General features: G+C 43.1%; 1 protein-coding gene across 2 annotated transcripts in view; it reads left to right on the top strand.

The window, feature by feature from the left end:
• The window catches only part of LOC137439934 (E3 ubiquitin-protein ligase DTX1), a 159,481-nt gene that overhangs the window by 124,553 nt on the left and 14,559 nt on the right, over positions 1-20,369 (top strand). For both annotated transcript variants that reach the window (XM_078768337.1, XM_078768336.1), the window contains exons 4-5: positions 6,479-6,540; positions 15,201-15,362. In XM_078768337.1, coding sequence (XP_078624463.1) covers positions 6,479-6,540; positions 15,201-15,362 — 224 coding nt within the window. The remainder of the gene's footprint in view (positions 1-6,478; positions 6,541-15,200; positions 15,363-20,369) is intronic.

Genomic DNA, 20,369 nt, shown 5'->3' on the forward strand with positions numbered 1-20,369 from the left:
ACCAAACCCTCTCCTTCGACAAATACACTAAACAGATCACAAAGACAGCCTTCTTTCACCTGAAAAACATCGCCCATCTCTGTCCATCCCTCTCCTCCACGGCTGCAGAAACCCTCATCCACGCCTTCATCACTTCCCGTCTGGACTACTGCAACAGCCTCCTCTATGGTTCACCCTCAATAATCACCAATAAACTCCAATACATTCAGAACTCCGCTGCCCGTCTACTCACCCAAAGCCCAGACCCGTGACCACATCACCTCCGTCCTTTACAAGCTTCACTGGCTCCCCATCCCCCAGAGAATCCAGTACAAAATCCTCCTCTTGACCTACAAAGCCCTCCATAACCTGGCCCCATCCTACCTGGCTGACCTCCTCTCCAGACACACTCCCACCCGCAACCTCCGCTCTGCTGGTACCAACCTCCTGTCCCCCCCCATCCGGACCAAATTCAGATCCTGGGGGGACAGGGCTTTCTCCATCGCTGCTCCCATCCTCTGGAACTCACTACCTCACACCATCAGAGACTCCTCCTCACTCACCACATTCAAAACATCACTCAAGACCCACCTTAGTCCGTGGGCTGAGTAGGGTTTACATGCACCCCCCCCCCTACAACTTAACTTCCCAGGTATGTCCATGTACCCCCCACCCTAGGGGTTAGGAAAAACCATGTTAACAGAAAGAAAACTCATTCCCTCATAGTTTGACCTCTGGTGACCTCATTAGTGACCTCATTTGCATATAACACATATCATTGTAAAGAGTGTCCCAGGACAAACATTTTGAGGGGTCAGATGCAACCATAGGATGACGAGGTAAAACGTTATGGCCATTTGAATTTCGCCTACCCCTAATTTTCGGAAATCACTGACACAGGGGGGGTAACATCAAAATATGCGTGGGAGGTACCTTGGGAATGAGTTTTTTTTCTGTTAACATGGTTTTTCCTAACCCCTAGGGTGGGGGGTACATGGACATACCCGGGAAGTTAAGTTGTGGGGGGGGGGGGTGCATGTAAACTCTACTCAGCCCACGGACTACCTGTTCAACACTGCATTTAACATTTAACCCACATCATTTAACCCTTGACTATCTCTTCTCCTTCTCCTTCCTTTTGCTTTGATTATTTACCTATTGATTTTTGTCTTTTTGCACTTGTTTTTTGTACTCTGTCAAAGCGTCTTTGGGCTTCTTGATAAGCGCTATATAAAATAAATGTATGATTATTATTATTATTATTATTATATATATATATGTATGTATGTATGTATGTATATGTATATGTATACACACCTTATATACAGTAGTCTACAAAGGTACGAGCCTCCTATCAATTATGCTGTATTTAAATGAATTATGAGGAAGCAATTTTTCCAAATGAAATGTTTTATTCATAACTGAAGAGATCAAACTAAACACTGTTATTGTTGAAGTAGGTTACATGTCAGGAATACCTGCGAAAAACATGTACAAATCAAAATTCACTGGTTGTAAAAGTATTCAACCCCTTAGGTCAGTACTTGGTGGAAGCACCCTTTTCAGCAATGACTGCTCCGAGTCTATTTAGGGTGGTAGGTCTCTACCAGCTTTACACAGTGAGATGGTGAAATCTTTTCCCATTCTTCACGTGACAGTTGCTCTAGTTCTGCCAAGTTTGATGGGGATCGTCGATGGACTGCAATCTTCAAGCCTCACCATAAATGTTAAATTGGGTTCAAGTGAGGACTTTGACTGGGCCCACTCAAGAACATTAATTTTCTTCTTATTCAGCCACTCGAGTGTGGCTTAAGCTTTGTGCTTCGGATCATTGTCCTGCTGAAATGTAAGTCTCCTACCCCTTTTCAGATTCATGGCCGACTCAAGCAGGTTTTCATCAAGGATTCTCCTGTGCTTTGAACCGTCCATTCTCCATTGATTATCCTATTTTTTTTGAACCGTCCATTGTAACCGGTTGTGATTGAAACCCAGGCTAGACACCCAAAGGTGAGTGCACGTAACTCCAAGCTATGCTGCCAGCCCTAAAAACCGTACTACATTTCCCTCAAAGCTGATTGGGGAGTGAAAATTATTGAGGAGCATAATCTAGGTTGGACCCACTGAACACTGCATCGCGATGCTGCTGCGGTTTACTCGATTATTGCGATACCCAGATCGGTCAATATGAAGGAGCTGTGTGTGATATGATCCTGTTCTGAGCTTGTTTTATATTGCCACATGAGTACCTCAATTGTTCCCTGGAAAGACACACTTCCGCCATCACTAATCATTGAACTGTGAGAGCCAAGATGTGGAATGGTTCATCCAAGTAAAGCACGTTCTCGACTCAACACTTACAGGCATGGCCCCTCTTCTGAAAAGTAACGGCAATGTCACCGCACATCACCTCAACGAGACGTGGTAATCCCTGGGATGTAGCTGTCATTGGGATTTGTCGGAAAGCATTCATTGTACGCACAGTTAATACTTTCCAATTACCTAAATATTGGTATTTTTGTTCTTTGGTGCAAGCGGGTTGATTGCAATTATCATTGGAATTCCCTCATAACCTGGGAGATTTGACTTATTTGGGGCCATTAATTTGTGAGGTATACACGAAAGGGGGTTGTTGGGTGGGGAGTTGAATAAAATTAGAAAAATGAGAAGAAGGAAAGATTTCAAGAAAGAGCAGAGGGTAAAGAGAGTGCGTGAGTGTTGGAGAGAGAAGGGGAAAATGTCAGGAAAAGATTGGAGCAAGGCGATGGGATTGAAGTGACGTGTGGAGTATACAGGAAATAGAAGAGAATGCATTTTGACACGAACCTTGTCTCAAACAGGGACTGTTGAATCTCACCATTTGCGTCTGTCTGGTCGAGTGGTGAGAGACTTGTTTCTTCCTCGAATGACTGGTGTGGGTTCAAATCTGAGCAATCCTTTGAGAAGTTCTGTCACTCAAGCTTTTGGGTCTCACTATCTGCCATGATCTTTCCTGGGAAAACCACATTTCCAAGCAGGCCTCCTAAGCCAGTCGCCGACTGGGCATCCTCCGTCGTGCGAAGTCCTTCCTTGGCGCACCTGAGCTCCTCACCACATACAAGGCTTTCATCCGCAGCTAAATGGAATACTGTTCCCCCCTCTGGGCCGGTGCTCCTGCCTCACACCTAGCTGTTGAAACCAAAGCGTTCAGAATCATTGGAATCTCCCACGATGAAGCTAACTCCGAGGGCCTTTCACTCACTCACCGCAGGCAGGTTGGTGGTCTTTCTGACTTCTACCGACTCCTCTCCGGCCTAGCTCCCCCTGTCTGTGCTCTGTCCCCCCAATATTCCTGCAGGATGCACAAGATCTGCCAGAAACCCACTTCTGGTGAAACTGCCAAAATCAAGACTTTATTCACCTTCACTCTTTCATTCCTCTTTTCTCCCGCCTCTGGAACAAACCCCCTCACTCTCTTCAATCCCACTCCACCCTCCAGGTCTTTAAAACAGCTGTTCACCACCATCTCTTATCTTCCCCCATCCAAAACCTTGATCTTTTCTACCCCTGTTAATCCATCCCAAATTCCCTGTTTTCTTTCTTGAAATCCCCTGTCGTGCCCATCCTATTTATCTCGTGTATTCCGCCCATCCTCTCTCTTCCACAGATCTCCCTATGTCCTTGTTCTCTACTGTTGTTGTACTTCCCTCTCTCTACCCCTGGTCTCCCGCTCCCTTTATTATATGTATCATGTGTTAGCTCTTATACGAGCCTCGACTTGGTATACAAAAAAAATCCTACGGCTGTTCATTCTCACAAACCTGTGCTTAGCAAGCATGGCGAGTATGCCAAACATGAGTTGAAGGAGTTCTCTTAGTGGGGCAACTTAGCATAACAATTGTGCATTTTATGAAGAAAACACCAAATTTGGCACACTAGTAGACTATCATATCATGAAAAGATCTGGATATTGGGCCATCTCAGATTCAGAGATTTGATTTTTGCAAGATTTCGATTTGATTGGGATCGAAGAGAACACCTTCTTCGTCTTCTGTACAGTGAAGTTGCCAGCCCTGAATTCTCTGGCTACATCTGGGTGCTTCATTAGGAGTGCAACCATGTCCCTCAGGTGAACAGGGACCCACCTGGCATAGTGTGTGTGGTCGAAGGCATGGAACCATGGGACCAGTTCCGTCAGGGCATCAAGGTACATCGTGAATGAAGCCTGCCGCAGAGAACGCACGTAGACCAGTACCAACATCTCTAGTTCCAGCACAGTTGCCCAGTACTGAAAGTTGGGAATGTCTTCTCCTCTCTGGTGACACGAGTCTTCGAACTCAGTCAGATCTTCTGCATCATCAGCATATGTCATACAGTGGCGTTCATACGCACGGTGTTGCAGGATGTGCAGTGCCGCTGCAGTGATTTGATGAGCTCTTCTTGTGCGGGTGATGTGGGCAGCTCGCAGGAAGGATTCGGCCGTCCCTGGCGTTGCAATCTCAGCTTGCAAATCTGCAAAATCTGCAAATCTTGCAAAAATCAAATCTCTGAATCTGAAATGGCCCAATATCCAGATCTTTTCATAATATGATAGTCTACTAGTGTGCCAAATTTGGTGCTTTCCTCACAAAATGCACAATTGTTATGCTATATTTAGCTTAGCTGCCGGACTATCTATACACGAGTGGACCAATATATAGGCTGGCTTTAAGTGGGATCTTAATTGTTTAGCAGACATATTATTTCAAAAGATGTGGCATATTTGACGTTCACTTTGCAGTGTGAACACCCGATTTTAATGTCTCTTCCGAAGGCATACCCCTCACCTCTTTCGGGAACAGGAACCTCCGGCAGTTTTGATTGAATACTTGTCGGCGTGGATTGCACCCCAGAGCAGAGAGCTCAGAGCTGCGCACGCCCTTGCATCCCAATCCTGCCACTCACTGTGTGTGTTCTCGTACATCATTGTGATTCTGAATGGGTGACTTCCACATTCAAATAGCTCTGGGTATTCTCCACGGCCGTTTCTATCCACGACGCTCTTAAAGCGACACTGCTGTCAATGGTATTGTAAAAACTGATGCCGGTTGACAAATCAGCAGACACAAGCAGATTGCTTGTCTAAGTGCTGTCTTGTTTGCTCATACCCCATGCTTACTGTCTGTCTGCTCCTGTCTCGTGTGTACTTTCTGCAGTTTCTCTGTCATCCGTGGACATCTATGCTGGTCGCTGTGAAAAAATATATATACAGAGTCAAGGCTCATGGAAGAGCTGGAACATAGAACGGATCAGGGCACAACTGAACAAAATGAACAGCAGAAGGAGAGGGGGAAATGCATAATGTCAGGAGAGACTTTGGAGATGAGGGATGTGAGGAAGAATGAGGACTAGGGAAGAACACGGGGTGGACAAGATAGATGCTGAAGCAAACACTCAAGAAGGAAAAACAGCAAAGTTGGAAAAAGCTGGACTTTGGTGGAAAGATAATGTTTTGGATGGCGGGATGATCTGATATGGTGGTGAACAGCTGTCTTCTAAACATGGAGGGTAGAATGAGATTGAAAAGAATGTGGAAGTTGCTTCACAGGTGGGAGAAAAGAGGAATGGATGAGTGGAGGTGAGAAGTGATTCTGGATTTTGGGAGTTTCACCAGAAGGGGGTTACTAAAAGACGGCATGTGCATCCTGCAGAACACCGTCCTGTCTACGATGTGAAAGTGATAACCCCATCGATTCAGCTTCTTCATGGGATATTCAAATGATCTTGAAGGCCTTCGTTTTCCATGGCAGCAAGCTGAGCAACGTGTGAGGCAGGAGCGCCGTCTCAAAGAAGAGAGCAGTACTCCGAGGAATGATGAAGCTGCGGATGTGGGTGAAGGATGCGGATGAAGGCCTTGTAGGTGGACAAAAGTTCACATGTGCCAAGGAAGGACTTTGCACGATGGAGGATGTCAGCGACTGGCTTTCTGAGGCCAACCTAGAGGTGTGGTTTTACCAAGATAGATGATGGATGACAGTGAGACCCAATATTTCGATTGTCTTAATTTATTCAAAGATTGTTAAGAAAGTAAATGGGAGGGTTACCCAGACAGTCCTTTCGGAGAGAGACCGTGCTGTGCGATTGAGAGTGTGACATTTCTCAGGATTGCAAGACATATTCAAGTGTTTGATGAGCTCGTGATTCTATCACGTTCTGCGGAGAGGGAAGAGGCTGCTGCTTGTCTATGTGAAGGAGGGGGATTGTTATGGTGAAGGAGGCACGGTCAAGTCACCAGCAAATAGATGAAGGGGATTTTCCAGAGGCGTTATTGTTTTTTGTTTTTGTGAAGCATTATTGGTTTTCATCAAAGCCCACAATGATTCCACATTGAGTGCGATGCAGAATGGAAAGCCTTTTCCTGGAGAATGTGTTATTTGGAATGGAAGAATGCAGATATTTCCACCCGACGTTTGTTTTTTTTAGCGAGATGGAATCCATGACTGGCGGATGCTTTGATGTCGAACTTTTTGGTCTGTGTGTGCAGAGTTCCTGCTCTACCCGTCAAAAACCTTGGTGGCTCCGGTCCTGTGAACCCAGCCCTCGCTGGTAAGCGTGTTCGTTTCATTTCGGCAGAGACCTCTTTTGTTCCTGAGCTCTCAACTCAGAGTGAACTAGAAAGTTCACAGAACACCTTACCCCACGCAGTCTTGAAAAAAAATGGACATGGGTGGGATCTGCGAGTAACACATTTTATTGGTCGAGACGATGTTAAATGCCGAGGAACTGCTAAACTGAAGGATTTTGAAAGTGCCAATAAGGTGATTTGTGATCTACAGTGTTCAAGTATATAATTCAATTTAAATAAAAGAAAGATTTTAAAGGTTGTAGAAATAAAAATCCGAAGTTTACCGCCATTGATGCAGCTTCTTTTCACCACCTTATTTAACACATTACATTAGTTCTTTGTACCTGTTGTTTGTGTCCTTTATGACGTCGCTAAAACCACTAAGTTTCCTGTTTGAAATGATTTCCAATTTTGTTTGACTGGCAGGAGGGCAGACAGAGTAAATATATTATTTCACTCCTCTCGGCACATGTGCGATCTGGACAAATTCAGAGCCATAGTACTGCAAACTACAGGTTCATGTTCCGACTTGTGTTTAAAATATAACATTCAATTGAAATCGAGTTGTTCCTCCATCATAAACTGCCATTTGTAGACGGACAGACAGACAAAGTGAACCAATTGCTTAACCCCGCTTTTCACTTTGTGTGCACAGTCTAATTACCGGCACCAAATAACTAACTAGGCCTGCCTGTGTTTTGAGCTGTCGAAGGCACGTTTAACTTGGAACATCTGCACAGAGAAGCTGGAATTTGAAACGGAGTTTTAAAACCATGAAACAAATGAAGCGCTTATTTGCGTAATTGGACATGGATTTGTTGAGGACTCTAAATCTGGTCGCAGTCAGCCATTTAAAAATTGAAAAACCTAAAACATCGTGATGTTATGTTTCCAAAGGATAGAGTCACTCATATGGGTAACAAGAATGTGAACAAGTACAGATACATTCAAAGTACACCGCCCCCATGCCAAATAATTAAATATCCTGCAACGCGGCGGCGCCCGGCAATACCGCAGTGCAGCTCATTGAGGCTGCATTGGGAGGGAGAGGTGTACACTAATTGATTGATTAATCAATTAATAAAAGATTCATCTTTTTAAAATCAACTAGAACGGGCACTCGGTAGAGCGCATACCTTCGCCGCAGCTACTGTTCTGTACTTGGCATGGGAGTGTAGGGAACAGAACAACAAAAATACGATTTTGACCTTTTCGTGACCTTGACCTTGACCTTTGACCCGATTGCTCCCAAAATCTAATAAAATGTGTCCCGTATAATAACCAATCATCCCACCAAATTTCATGCAATTCGGTTGAATACTTTTTGAGTTATGCGAATAACATACACACACACACACAGACATACAAATAAATACACAGCGATCAAAACATAACCTTCCGCTTTTGCGAAGGTAATAAAAGATTATCACAAAATATTTTCTTCATCAATTGGCTAATAGCATAACTAAACCACTAGTGCTTCATCCGAAGATGTATCTTTTAGAAATTTAATTAAATAAGTCATTAATAAAAAAATTAAATAATTAATTGATTAATCAATAAATAATTAATCGATTAATCAATAAATAAATTAATCGATTAATTGATTAATCAAGAAATCAAAAATATCCTTGATAGCCACATCACTTGGTCACTCATGTCCAAATATTAGCTTCCGAGCTCAAAAGGTGCCTGAGATATTGGCCAAATGAGAAAGAAAATAAATAAATGATTAATAATGAAAATAAATAAATAATAATCATTAAAAGATTAAATTATTAATCAATTCGGTCAGAGAACACATAAACCACCACCATTTCATCAGAATCTGCAACTTAAAAAAAAAAAATTTTAGTCATTAAGCTAATAATTAAATAATTAACCAATTAATTGATTATTTGATTAATTGATTAATTAATACATCAAAAATAGCCTTTGCAGCCAAATCACCTGGTCATTGGCATGTACAAATATCAGCTTCCTAACTCAAAAGGTGCCTGAGTTAATGGTCAGAAGAGAAAGGAAATTTGATTTATTAAATAAGTCTTCTACCGTCTTCTACCGACTCCTCTCTGGCCTTCCCCCCCCAGCTCTCTCTGGGCTCTGTCCCGCAAATATTCCTACAGGTCGCACAAGATCTGCCTGCAACCCTCTTTTGGTTCAACTGCCAAAATCAAGAGTCTCTGCTCACCTTCACTCCTTCATTCCTCTTTTCTCCCGCCTCTGGAACAAACTCCCTCACTCTCTTCAATCCCACTCCACCCTCCAAGTCTTTAAAACAGCTGTTCACCACCATCTCTTATCTTCCCCCATCCAAAACCTTGATCTTTTCTACCCCCGCTAATTTCACCCCAATTCCACTTTTTGAAATACCAACTTCTGTCCTGGAAGTCCTTGGTGTCCTTGTGCTTTATACTTCTCCCTCCCCCCCCCCCCCCCCTTCCCATGCCTCCTCCCCCCGGGCCCTCTCCCTTCCACACATCTCCCTGCTCTCGGATGTTGTGTTTGTGTGCTTCCCCTTTTCTCCCCCATCTTGTCTTCCGCTCCCTCTTTTTGTGTATTTTGTTTGTCTGGTCGATTTGTTTGTGAAGTAAATGTCAGCTCTTTCACGAGCCTCGATTCAGTATACAAAAAAAAAAAAGTACTTAATTAATCGCTTATAATTAAATAACTCCTCAATTAATTGATTATTCAAAAAACAAAAAATACCGTTTTTGACAAAGGACTTGCTCACGATTGTGCCGAAATTTCAGCTTCCCAGCTCAAAGGATGGCTGAGATATCGCCCGGACAAACAAACAAACGAAAACGAGAAAACAAGCAAGCAAGAAAACAAACAACGAGAGTGAAAACTGAGTACTCCCTTTCAGCGTGCGTCACTGCCGAGCCCCCTTCGGTGCCCGACAATGACGATTTGCAATGCCTGGAGATGGCATAGGAAAGGTGCGGTGTACAATATTTAATAATACAAGTTGTTCGATTTTCGTTAGAGGCAAGCCAGCATTTGTCCCTTTCCCCACCGAGGGGGCACCCGATATAGGACGATTGATCAGCCAAAATGCCCTTAATTCGTGTTTTAATCTCAATTTGATTAAGAGTTAAAAGTTTTCATCGTGACGTTGACCTTCCGCATGTGAAAATGCAATTCAGCATATTTCGAGGAAATTGGACCAGGGGTTTGGAAACGTGGAATGAACAAACAGGCCCACTTTTATTAAAAACACACGCATATAGGCCTAGCATGTGTCCCAACCTCTTGCTCTTCTGCCATGCTTTTTTGCTTTCCATCACCTCACTCCTCCACAAATCTGGAGATTGTACATTGATAAAAGTAAAAACACAAATTTGAAATGGAAATCTTTGAACATATGAAGCATGACAACAGAATATCTTTACTGTCATGTGTTTTTGTCTGGCTTGTCTTGCCTTTTGCTTTCGTTACTTGGTATTGTCAGCTTTGAAGAACTGTTCCAGCATGTTTCCACAAAAGGGTATTGTGTTCGTTGTCCTGTGGAGAAGATTATTCAGGTGTCTGATTACGTTCAACCAATTCCTTTGGTTGTAGAATGAAGAACTAGTCTTTCTTGTGAAGGTGAGTCGGCAGATGGGTAGAACAGTGGATAGAATCAACAGAATATTGGTCGACATGCTCACCACCATGGTCAGGGTGAACAAAACCTCCGGGCGTTGGAGCAAAAAAAAAAAAATCTTACCCCCTCCGATGAAGGGTTAATGCCCAAAACGCCACCTTGTCATTGCTTCCTACTGCAGTTAGCAAAGCTCGACAACGTTCTGTTGATTCCATCCATACTTTCCTTCGTTGTCCGGTCAGCTTTCATTTGGTAAGCATTGAGGCTGGTACCACAGTCACACAGACCATACAGTAAGGCAGAGACCTGCTGAGACCATATAATAAGGTGAAAAGACTGAAATTTGGAAGGCAACACCAATATTAGGCAACTGAACAATGTAATCCGGTACTCTGGTCTGATGAATTGAAGTCTGACCTTTTTGGATCTAAGAAATGTCAGTTCGTACACCAAAGACTTGGAGAACATTATGACCTGAAATGTGTGCAGCCTACTCTTGTTATTGATGTTGTTGTTGTCTAGCCTCGGACAGTTCTCTCAAACAAGCCTGCAGCACGGAGACAGCCGATCTATCTCCCAGGAGCGACCCAGCAATCCCCCACATACAAGAAGGTGTACCCCTGCCTTCACGAAGTCAGGGTCACGACAGAGAGATAAAGAGAGGTAGAGATATAGAGCAATAGAGAGAGTTGGAGAGAGAAGAGACAAGAGGGAAAGGGCCGGTCCATGGGGACCAATCTGTACTCTGGCCGTGACCGTGCTACCCTGACGAATCCGGGCAGCAGGGAATAATGGGGAAGATTTGGGCCCCAATTTGCATTGGGGGTTATAACCACTGTGGAGAGGCATCCCCGATAGTTGCCGGCCTACTGTTAAACACGGAGGAGGCTCTGTGACTGTCTGGGGTTGTATCTCAGTTTTCGGTACAGGAAAACTTGTTAAAATCAATGGGACGTTAACAAAAGAGAAGAACAAGCAGATACTGCAGCACCATGCAATTACTAATGCAAATTGTTTAATCAGAAGAGGATTAGTTTAGTTTACATCACAAGATAATGATGTAAAACACACTTCCGATGTCATTAAAAACAGTATTTGGAGAACAAGGTTACAGCTGGAATGCTCCAAATGTTAGAATGGCCACCCCAGAGTCTGGACATGAGATCCATCGAGGCCATATGGGATTACCTGGAAACAGAGACGAACAAGAGGAACCCAACTAGCCTTGCAGAACTGTGGAATGTACGAGAGGATATTCCGCACAATATTCCTGAAAGAGTGCTTCAGTCGTATACACGGAGCATGAGTAAAAGAGTTGTGCACTCAAGAAGGCAAAGTATTGACCGATACTATAAAATGACACCATTCTTGTTATTTACTTCAGCAGTTGGTTTCATGTGCATTTACAAGGGCTGGTAATTTACAATGACAAACACATACTGTTATCACTGATAGTTTGATGAATTTACCCTAAAGTATGAATATCGTTGGAATAACCCAAACTATTGCACAACACTGTATATCACCAACAAAGCAAATATAATTGGTAATTTACCTACCATTTAGCCCATTTATTATGTCATGTCATACATTGCCATTATCCGTGTCCTTATTTATTAGTCTCACCCCGAAGGGGATGCAAGACAATTCGTGTGTGTGTGTGTGTGTGTGTGTGTGTGTGTGTGTGTGTGTGTGTGTGTGTGTGTGTGTGTGTGTGTGTGTGTGTGTGTGTGTGTCTCATCAACTCCCCGTGGGATATATTTGACTGGGTGATAATGATGATGTCATGACGTACATAACCCATGCCAAAAAAACGATGTGACAATGGGGCGCAAGGATGACATGGGTATATGTGCCATAATCTCAGTGCGCCTTGATAGTAGCATGTTCTGGTACTTATGGCATTTTTGTTCAGAATGAACATGCGACGCAAGACTGTGCACCCTCTACGAGTGCCGTTCTAGTTTTTGATTAATTATTAGGATATTTAACAAGCCTGGTGTTGGCTTAGCGGTTAGGGTGCCGGCTTGGGATCCTAGGATCCTGGGTTCGAATCCCGGTCGATCGCTAAATTAACACCAGGGGGGTTGACTCAGCTTGTCATCCTTCTGAGGTCGGCAAATTGAGTACCAGCTTGCTGGGATGAATGATCCCTGTGTGTACCCCGGTTTAGAATAGGTACAGCATATCCCTGCGCATCGTAAGAGGCGACCAAGGGTTGGCGTCAGGAAGGGCATCCGGCCATTAAAAAAAACATCGCCTCAAACAGGGAACCATGATTGTCATGGGACCCGCAAGGCTAACTCCCGCTCCAGTGGGGAAAATGGCCTTAAAACGATCATTCATTCATTCATATATTAGGATATTTAACAATCACCTTTGTGCACATTACGGTTAAATTGTGTCAATGAAAGTGAATATGAAAAAAATATTCAAAGAATATTCCCCATGACTAGTTGGTCATATTTGTGAAGTTTAGCATCGATCTGTTAAGTGGTCCTGGGGAAGATTTTTTATGTTTTTATTTTCAATCCAATGTGGCCACCAGACCATGTGACCAATGATGTCATCATTATCATCCTCTATATCCCATGGGGAGTTTATGACATACAGTATGCCAAGTTTCAAAATTGTTCGTTGAGCAGTTTCGGAGATGTTCAAAAAAAATTTTCCGTTAATCCAATATGGCTGCAATACCATGTGAACTATGACAGGTTAATTTTTTTAATTCTCAATGGACAGTCAATGGTTTTGCATCAATGGACAGATATGTTTAAAGTTTTGCATCAATCGGACAAGCTGTTGCAGAGAAACGAAAATTATAGCGAAAATATATTGATGTGGACACACACACACAGGTGTTGCAATAGTCTCACGACCCCTCCTTGGGCGAGACTAACAATCCATTACAATGCCATGTCTGTCAGAAAATAACATCCATATCTCAACAAGATATATGGATGCCAGGAAGTGGACATCCCAGGATAATGACTCCCGGTCAGGACCGATAGACCTGCACGACCCATCTACACAAACAACAACAACATGCATTTTAAGGCCATTTTCCCTGCTAGAGCAGGGGTTAGCCTTGCGGTCCCCATGACAATCTTCTCCATATTGCCCTATTTTCTGCATCTCCCCTTGTTAACCCCCTTGCCCGCATTTCTTCTTCCACCATCTTTAGCCAAGTCTTTCTCGGTCTTCCCCGTCCTCTACTTCCTTCTACATTCATTTCCATCACTCTTCTCAACCAGTCACTTTCATCCTTCCTCAACACATGACCAAACCATCTCAAACTGTTTCTCTTCACAGCATCCATCACAGGCTCTATTCCCATCATCTTTCGCAATTCATCATTTGTCTTCCTCTCTCTCAACGATACTCCGCACATCCACCGAACCATTCACAATCGGTTTCAAACTGCCCACAATACTGCAAACCCACTCCGTGGACCTTGATGCAGTGATGCCGGAGGTGGAATACCCGGTATTGTAATCGTTACTTCCACGTTGGATCCCGATGTGAAAATATTCACCACAACGCAGCATTGCATATTTAGGTCATATTGAAATGAACATGAAATTATTCAGCATTTATCTCTGTCAGTGGTTTGCACCTCACCCGTGGCCCATAATATCAGGTAAATAAATCACAGCAATTACAATCACGTGTTCGGGTTTTTTCATCAATTGATACTGTACGACCGACGGGGTCTCTAAAGATCGGAGCGTATGCCACGCGGGAATGTGGCAAGAGGTCTCATCCTGCAGTGACCAGAATCAGTGAGCACAATGCCAAGTATGCCTCAGGTCTTGGGGTCTTGATGTCAGAATGTGTTTTTTTTTTGATATGACGATTCTGATTTAATATTCTATTTTGTTCCAAAAAATAAAACTAAACCATGTACAAACAATAACCAACAGCACTTTAATGAAAAAAACATTAAATTTTGAAGCGAAATCGACAATAATAACAATTTAGAACTAGAACGGCATTGGGTGGAGCGCATACCTCCGGCAGTCTGAACAGTTTATGTTTTGTATCCCACTGATAGGCCGGAATCCGGACCTTAACCAAAATCTAATCGGCTAGTTCTTGTCACCTTCCCAACGCATCCACCTAGTTTTGTCATAACTCATCCACAAGTTGTCAGTAGGTTTATAGCCGTGTCCAAATCCTGAGCGCAGACACCCACCATGAAGAAGTTAATTTGCCCCTGCATGGGCCCCCCTCTATGATTGGGCCCAGGTGAACGTCCCATTCGCCACCACCATCAATCCGTGATTGGCACTATGAAATAACTATTAGAAACTAAACCCATTTAATTATTCAACCAGATCCATAACAATACCATTTAGAGAAGAGGAGGTGGACAGCAAAATGGTGGGCACTTCCGAGTTTGTGCGATTTGTACCAACAGGGAGCAGTTTACGTGGTTCAGCCATTTTGCTTTGCAGGCAGGCTGGGAGGATGTGAAAATATGTGATGCGCTTCCTGTAAAAAATAGTGTCGCATTTATTTTCAGAAAGGCCCTGTATGGTACAAAAGCAAATCAGACCCACACGTTCATCCACTTTGGCTTTGGGCCTACCTAGTCCCACTGCCTGTTAAGGTATGTTGTACTAATAAACGTATCTACCAACGAGATAGCACTGGATATGTCGATTTGAGATTACTCTGCATTCAGCATACGGCCTAAAGTTGTGGTTTTCGATTGTGGCCGAGATGTCTCTAAAATTCCAGAATGTTCTGCCGTGCATGCAGAAGTTTACTATAATCTGTGGAAAGGCAAAAGCAATGTGCGAGTCAACAGTGACAGCATTTAGGAGCCTGTCGTCAGACGATCAAAAACGATGGGCGGATATTGAAGAATTTGCCATTGTTAGGCTGGCTCACAAGTGGTGAATGCCAGTACCGTTTGCTTACCTAACCAAGGCTAACATGCACGTCTATGGCGCTTGAACTTTAACTAGTCGTGAACGATTTGTGTGATATTGTGTTTTTAATGCGTGTGGACTCGGCTTTTGTTCATTTGCTTCCCCTCCCACACAGGCATGACGGGCATCCTGCTTGCAGCAGCAGCTCTGCCAGTCTTCCTGACACGCGCTCCACGTCCTGTCCTGCACCCGCCTGCAGTTGGCAAGGCTGACCTGCGGCCGGTTTTCGGAGTTCCAGGCAGTTGCCGTAAGCTGAAGAAAAAGCACACCAAGCGAGGTGCTGCTTCCATCATGCACAGTGCCCTTGTCTGCCTCTGCTTAATCCCTTCAACTTGCTTTCCATATGTCCCTTGTTGAAATGTTTTGATTTCCATCTTCTTTCCCACTAACTCTCTTACTCAATTCCTGACAATTTTTCTTAACTCTTCCTTACACTTTATATTTTCGATTCATGGGATGACAGAATAGATCGGATGCCATGCGTCTTTTCGCCTTTGAAATGTATAGTATGGGTTTGATTCCTGACCTGACTGCCAACTGTTATCCTTTATACTTTGTAGACTGGGGCGTTGCGTCAATGAACATGCCATTCTTCTAAGGGGACATGAAGCCAATTGTTCCACTTCATCACATTCTCTGTTCGACGTTAAATCTGTTTACAGTGCCTCTCAAAAGGACTGTGTGCCTCACAGTGCCTCTCAAAAGGAGTGTGTCCCTCACAGTGCCTCTCAAAAGGAGTGTGTCCCTCACAGTGCCTCTCAAAAGGAGTGTCCCTCACAGTGCCTCTCAAAAGGAGTGTCCCTCACAGTGCCTCTCAAAAGGAGTGTGTCCCTCACAGTGCCTCTCAAAAAGGAATGCGATTATTGAAGTTCTCCGACCTGGACAAATAGCATGACGACATCATGATTGCAAACCCAGAAGGGCCTCAAGCAGAACAATTATGTCAAGGTCAAATGCTGTCACGAAGCAGATGAAAAGCGAAGCTACTGACTAGTTTTGCCCTTATTGGGGCTCGTCATGGCAACACATCGCTGTTCCACCCACTTGGTGACTTTGAAGCCTTTCGGCTTATATACTCGCTGATGATACATTATCATTAACCATTATTTAAGTGGGTTGATGATAATTATGTATCATTAATGATAAATTTATCATCAAAACACAATGTGTCCGTATCCAGGTCAGAAACCTTCAATAATCGTATTCATATAACTCCCAACATCTTAAAATAACAGTGATGCTTCCTGGTTGTGATTGGTGGGGTCAAACAAAATATGTCCACGTGGCAGATGGTTTGGTTTCACATGCGATTTGGCGTCCTCGCCAATCGCAGTTAGTGTATCACTAGTAATAGGCATCCACAACTATACTGACCATGTTGTGGAATGTCGGCCGAGGCTCTCACTTTTTTTTCGTCCACCCTCACTTTTTCACCTTTATTCACTTTTAAATTAATTTTCTCCACAAACACTTGCGGGATTGACATAAAACTTTCAACATAGGAGCACCAACCTACCCATGGATATTTTTTTAACAAAGTTACATGATAATTGGATGCAATGCATTTCCATCAATCTATCAATGCAGCTCTTTTATTTAGGCCTGGCCTCGATGAGGACTGTATCGTCCGTGATTGGAGCCTTCAACATAAAAAATATTTTAAAAATTATATGTGGCTGACATTCCAAAAAGTGTGTTTTCTGCAGGTATGAGTTGCAGGATGTTTTGCATATCAGGAATAAATTACCTCAATCTCTCTTTACTCGGCCTCAGCCAAATTAACCAGTATATCAGCTGAAAGGCTTCAAAGTTAATAAGCGGATTGGACAGTGAACGATTTGTGTCATATTATGTGTGTATATATATATATATATATATACCGTATATATATATATATATACATACACACACACACACACACACACACACACACACACATATATACACAAAGAATTAAGTTAAGCACCCCTACACAACGAATTAAGGTAAGCACCCCCTAATATATATTCTTTGTGTATATGTATACATTGGCATATATTCTAAGGTATGTGAGATCAAATAATGATTGGTATGACATTAGCAATTATCCATTGATGAAATGCAGATGAGTGCACGCATCTGTGACGTAGGGTTGAGTCAGTGATCCGATCACGTGGGTCCTACACACGTTATTGACGCAAAGATCGCTAGAGGTCTTCTCAGAACAATGACTGTACGTTAGAAAACATAAACGTCATCCACACTGTCCGTGATGGACCTATAGCTCCATACTTAAATTGAGGTGAAAATATGCCTAAAATTCCCAAAAATTTTCACCTTAAATTATTCAGAATAAAATATTGAAAACGGCATGATTGTTATGTTTTTATGTGACCATAATATCACTTCTCCAGAAAATATAGCAATATCATGGGTATATTACACTGTTTTGACGACAACAAACTTGTAATGTGCGAGGTTGTAAAAAAACGGGGGGGGGGTGCTTAACTTAATTCTTTGTGTATATATATATAGTCACATCTGAGGCTCCTTTCACATATATGCCTCAGCGCTGGGACCTTTCATCTCGTTGAATGGCCGAACGGTCTCTTACTGCACTGCATTCTGTTATTATTCTTTACTGCTCGCCAAGGTCACGAAAATTGATAGCAACGCACGAGAAGCAGATGGCTCAAACAGGCTTTCTTATCTGTTAAAGGGTTGATTTTGTATTGCATATGGGGGGGGAAAGGTGCACGAGACAAACAGTTCAGAACAAACCAAGTGAATCAAAAGTCACAAAAAGGAGAATGGGGACATGCAAACTTATATACAATGTTGAGAAATATAGAGCGAAACCTAACCCACTCAAGGCGCCACAGATCACACTTACACAAACATTAAGTTTTGCATGCGGGGACTTTCCTTTGTCGACAATGTGCAGGACTCAATGCAGTCCGCTTTTGAAAGCCAATACCGAGATGACGAGAGCCAGTGACGAAGCGGGTCCAAAGACTGAGTAAGCCAGTGATGAATACCCCCTCAAACAGCTCTGGTGACCCTCTGTTCTTTCTACATGGGTCTTCCTGGTCTGCCCTCCATCCTCTCTCTGGGCCCTTCTTATTCCTCCTCAAAGCACTTCTTTGCACTCCATGCATGTGGAGCTCCGCTGTCTTTTTGACGTCGCTTCTTGTCTCCCTGCATGTGGAGTTCTCCTCTCTCTCGGTCGCTTCTTCTCCTCTCCACAAACAGATGTTCTTGTCCTCCTCTTCCTTTTGGGTGGAGTCTTCCTCTGGGCCTTCCTGCTTAAGTAGCGGCACCAATAAAAATAAATATATTTCCACTTCCGGCTCCATAGCACAATCGCATGCGAGATCAACTGCAGAATCGGTCTTGTGCCAGGCCGCGTGAGCGAGCTCCCGTGGTGAGGCGTTTTCCGATTTCCTCAAAGCAGATTCGCCACACCTGCACATTATCATGGCTTGGAGCTGCAAAGCTCTCGTGTGCACTTTGCAAAGATGTAAATAGAGGAAAATAACATTAAAAACATAGAGCCGAGGGTTTGAATAGAGGAGGACAAAACAGTTGGGTAGAGAAAACAAAAATCTCACTGTACATGCGCAACGCATATCTATTGCACAAGTAGTACATCAGCTTATCGAAAAAAATGCTAAGAAATAACTATCATCCTACTAAACAGTTTTATTAACGTGTAGAGATCATTCCCACAACAATATATTATACAGTCACGTGAAAAAGTATGTTCACCCCATGTAAAGTTTTGACTTTTTCAACATATTTCAACATACAGATATTTGATCTTCATTTCAACAATATTGAAAGATAAAGGTGATATAATATAACAAATATCATGAAACATCTACATTTTGTAGTCCATTGTATAATTTAAATAAACATAAATGCAAATTTCGCATGTGGAAAAAGTAAGTACACCCTTGGCTCTAATAGGTGGTATTGGCCCCTTTGGCAGAAACAACCTCAAGTAGGCGTTTCTTATAACTGTCTACCAGTCTCTGAGATTGACTGGGAGAAATTTTTGCCCACTCCTCCATGCAGAATTCTTTCAGTTGTGCGATGTTTGAGGGGTTTCTTGCATGCACAGCTCGTTTCAAATCCCCCCACAACATCTCGATGGGATTTAGACCCGGGCTTTGACTTGGCCATTCCAGAACCCTCCATTTCTTTCTTTTCAGCCATTCCTTGGTGGATTTACTGGTATGTTTATGGTCATTGTCATGTTGCAAGGTCCACCTTCGGTTGAGCTTCAACTTCCAACAGATGGCCTCACATTATCCTCAAGCACCCTCTGGTACAATGAAGAATTCATAGTGGATTCTATGATGGTGAGCTGCCCAGGCCCTGATGCAGCAAAGCTGCCTCAAACCATAATATTTCCACCACCATGCTTTACAGTTGGTATCAGGTTCTTGTGGTCAAATGCTGTCTTTGGTTTTCGCCAAACATGTCTTCTGGTACTGTGGCCAAATAGCTCTACCTTTGACTCATCTGTCCAGAGTACATTTTTCCAGAAGTGCTGGTCTTTGCCTAGGTGTTCATTGGCAAACTTTAGTCTTGCCCTGATGTTCTTTCTGGACAGCAAATGTTTCCTCCTGGCACACCTCCCATGTAGATCAAATTTGTGCAGCCTCTTTCTAATGGTAGACTCGTGCACTTTGACATCAACAGTGGCAAGAGCTACCTGTAGGTCCCGTGATGACATTCCGGGGTTCTTAGAGACTTCTTTTAGCATCTTGCAGTCTGCTCTCGGGCTGAACTTGCTGGGGCGGCCTGGCCTGAACAAGTTGGCAGTTGTTTGGAATCTTCTCCACTTGTAGATGATCTTCCGGACAGTCGAATGATTGATTTCAAATTGTTTGGAGATGTTTTTAAATCCCTTCCCAGACTCGTAGGCATCTATAACCTTCTTTCTGAAGGCCTCAGGGAGCTCTTTTGATTTAGGCATGGTGACGCTGCACACTTCAACAACAAAGAGCAAACCAAACTAAATGTCTGAGGTTTCAATAAGACAGGTTCCTCCAAGATCCTCTCTGACGATGTTCTAATAATTTGCACCTGAGCTGGTGCACCTGATTCTAATTTTAGGTATTTGAAGTAGTGTTAAATGTAGCGGTGTACTTACTTTTTCCACATGCGAAATTTGCATTTATGTTTATTTGAATTATACAATGGACTACAAAATGTAAATGTTTCATGATATTTGTTATATTATATCACCTTTATCTATCAATATTGTTGAAATTAAGATCAAATAGCTGTATGTTGA

Source organism: Myxine glutinosa, chromosome 14 (genome assembly GCF_964187855.1).
Source record: "Myxine glutinosa chromosome 14, kmMyxGlut1.1, whole genome shotgun sequence".
NCBI lineage: Eukaryota > Metazoa > Chordata > Myxini > Myxiniformes > Myxinidae > Myxine > Myxine glutinosa.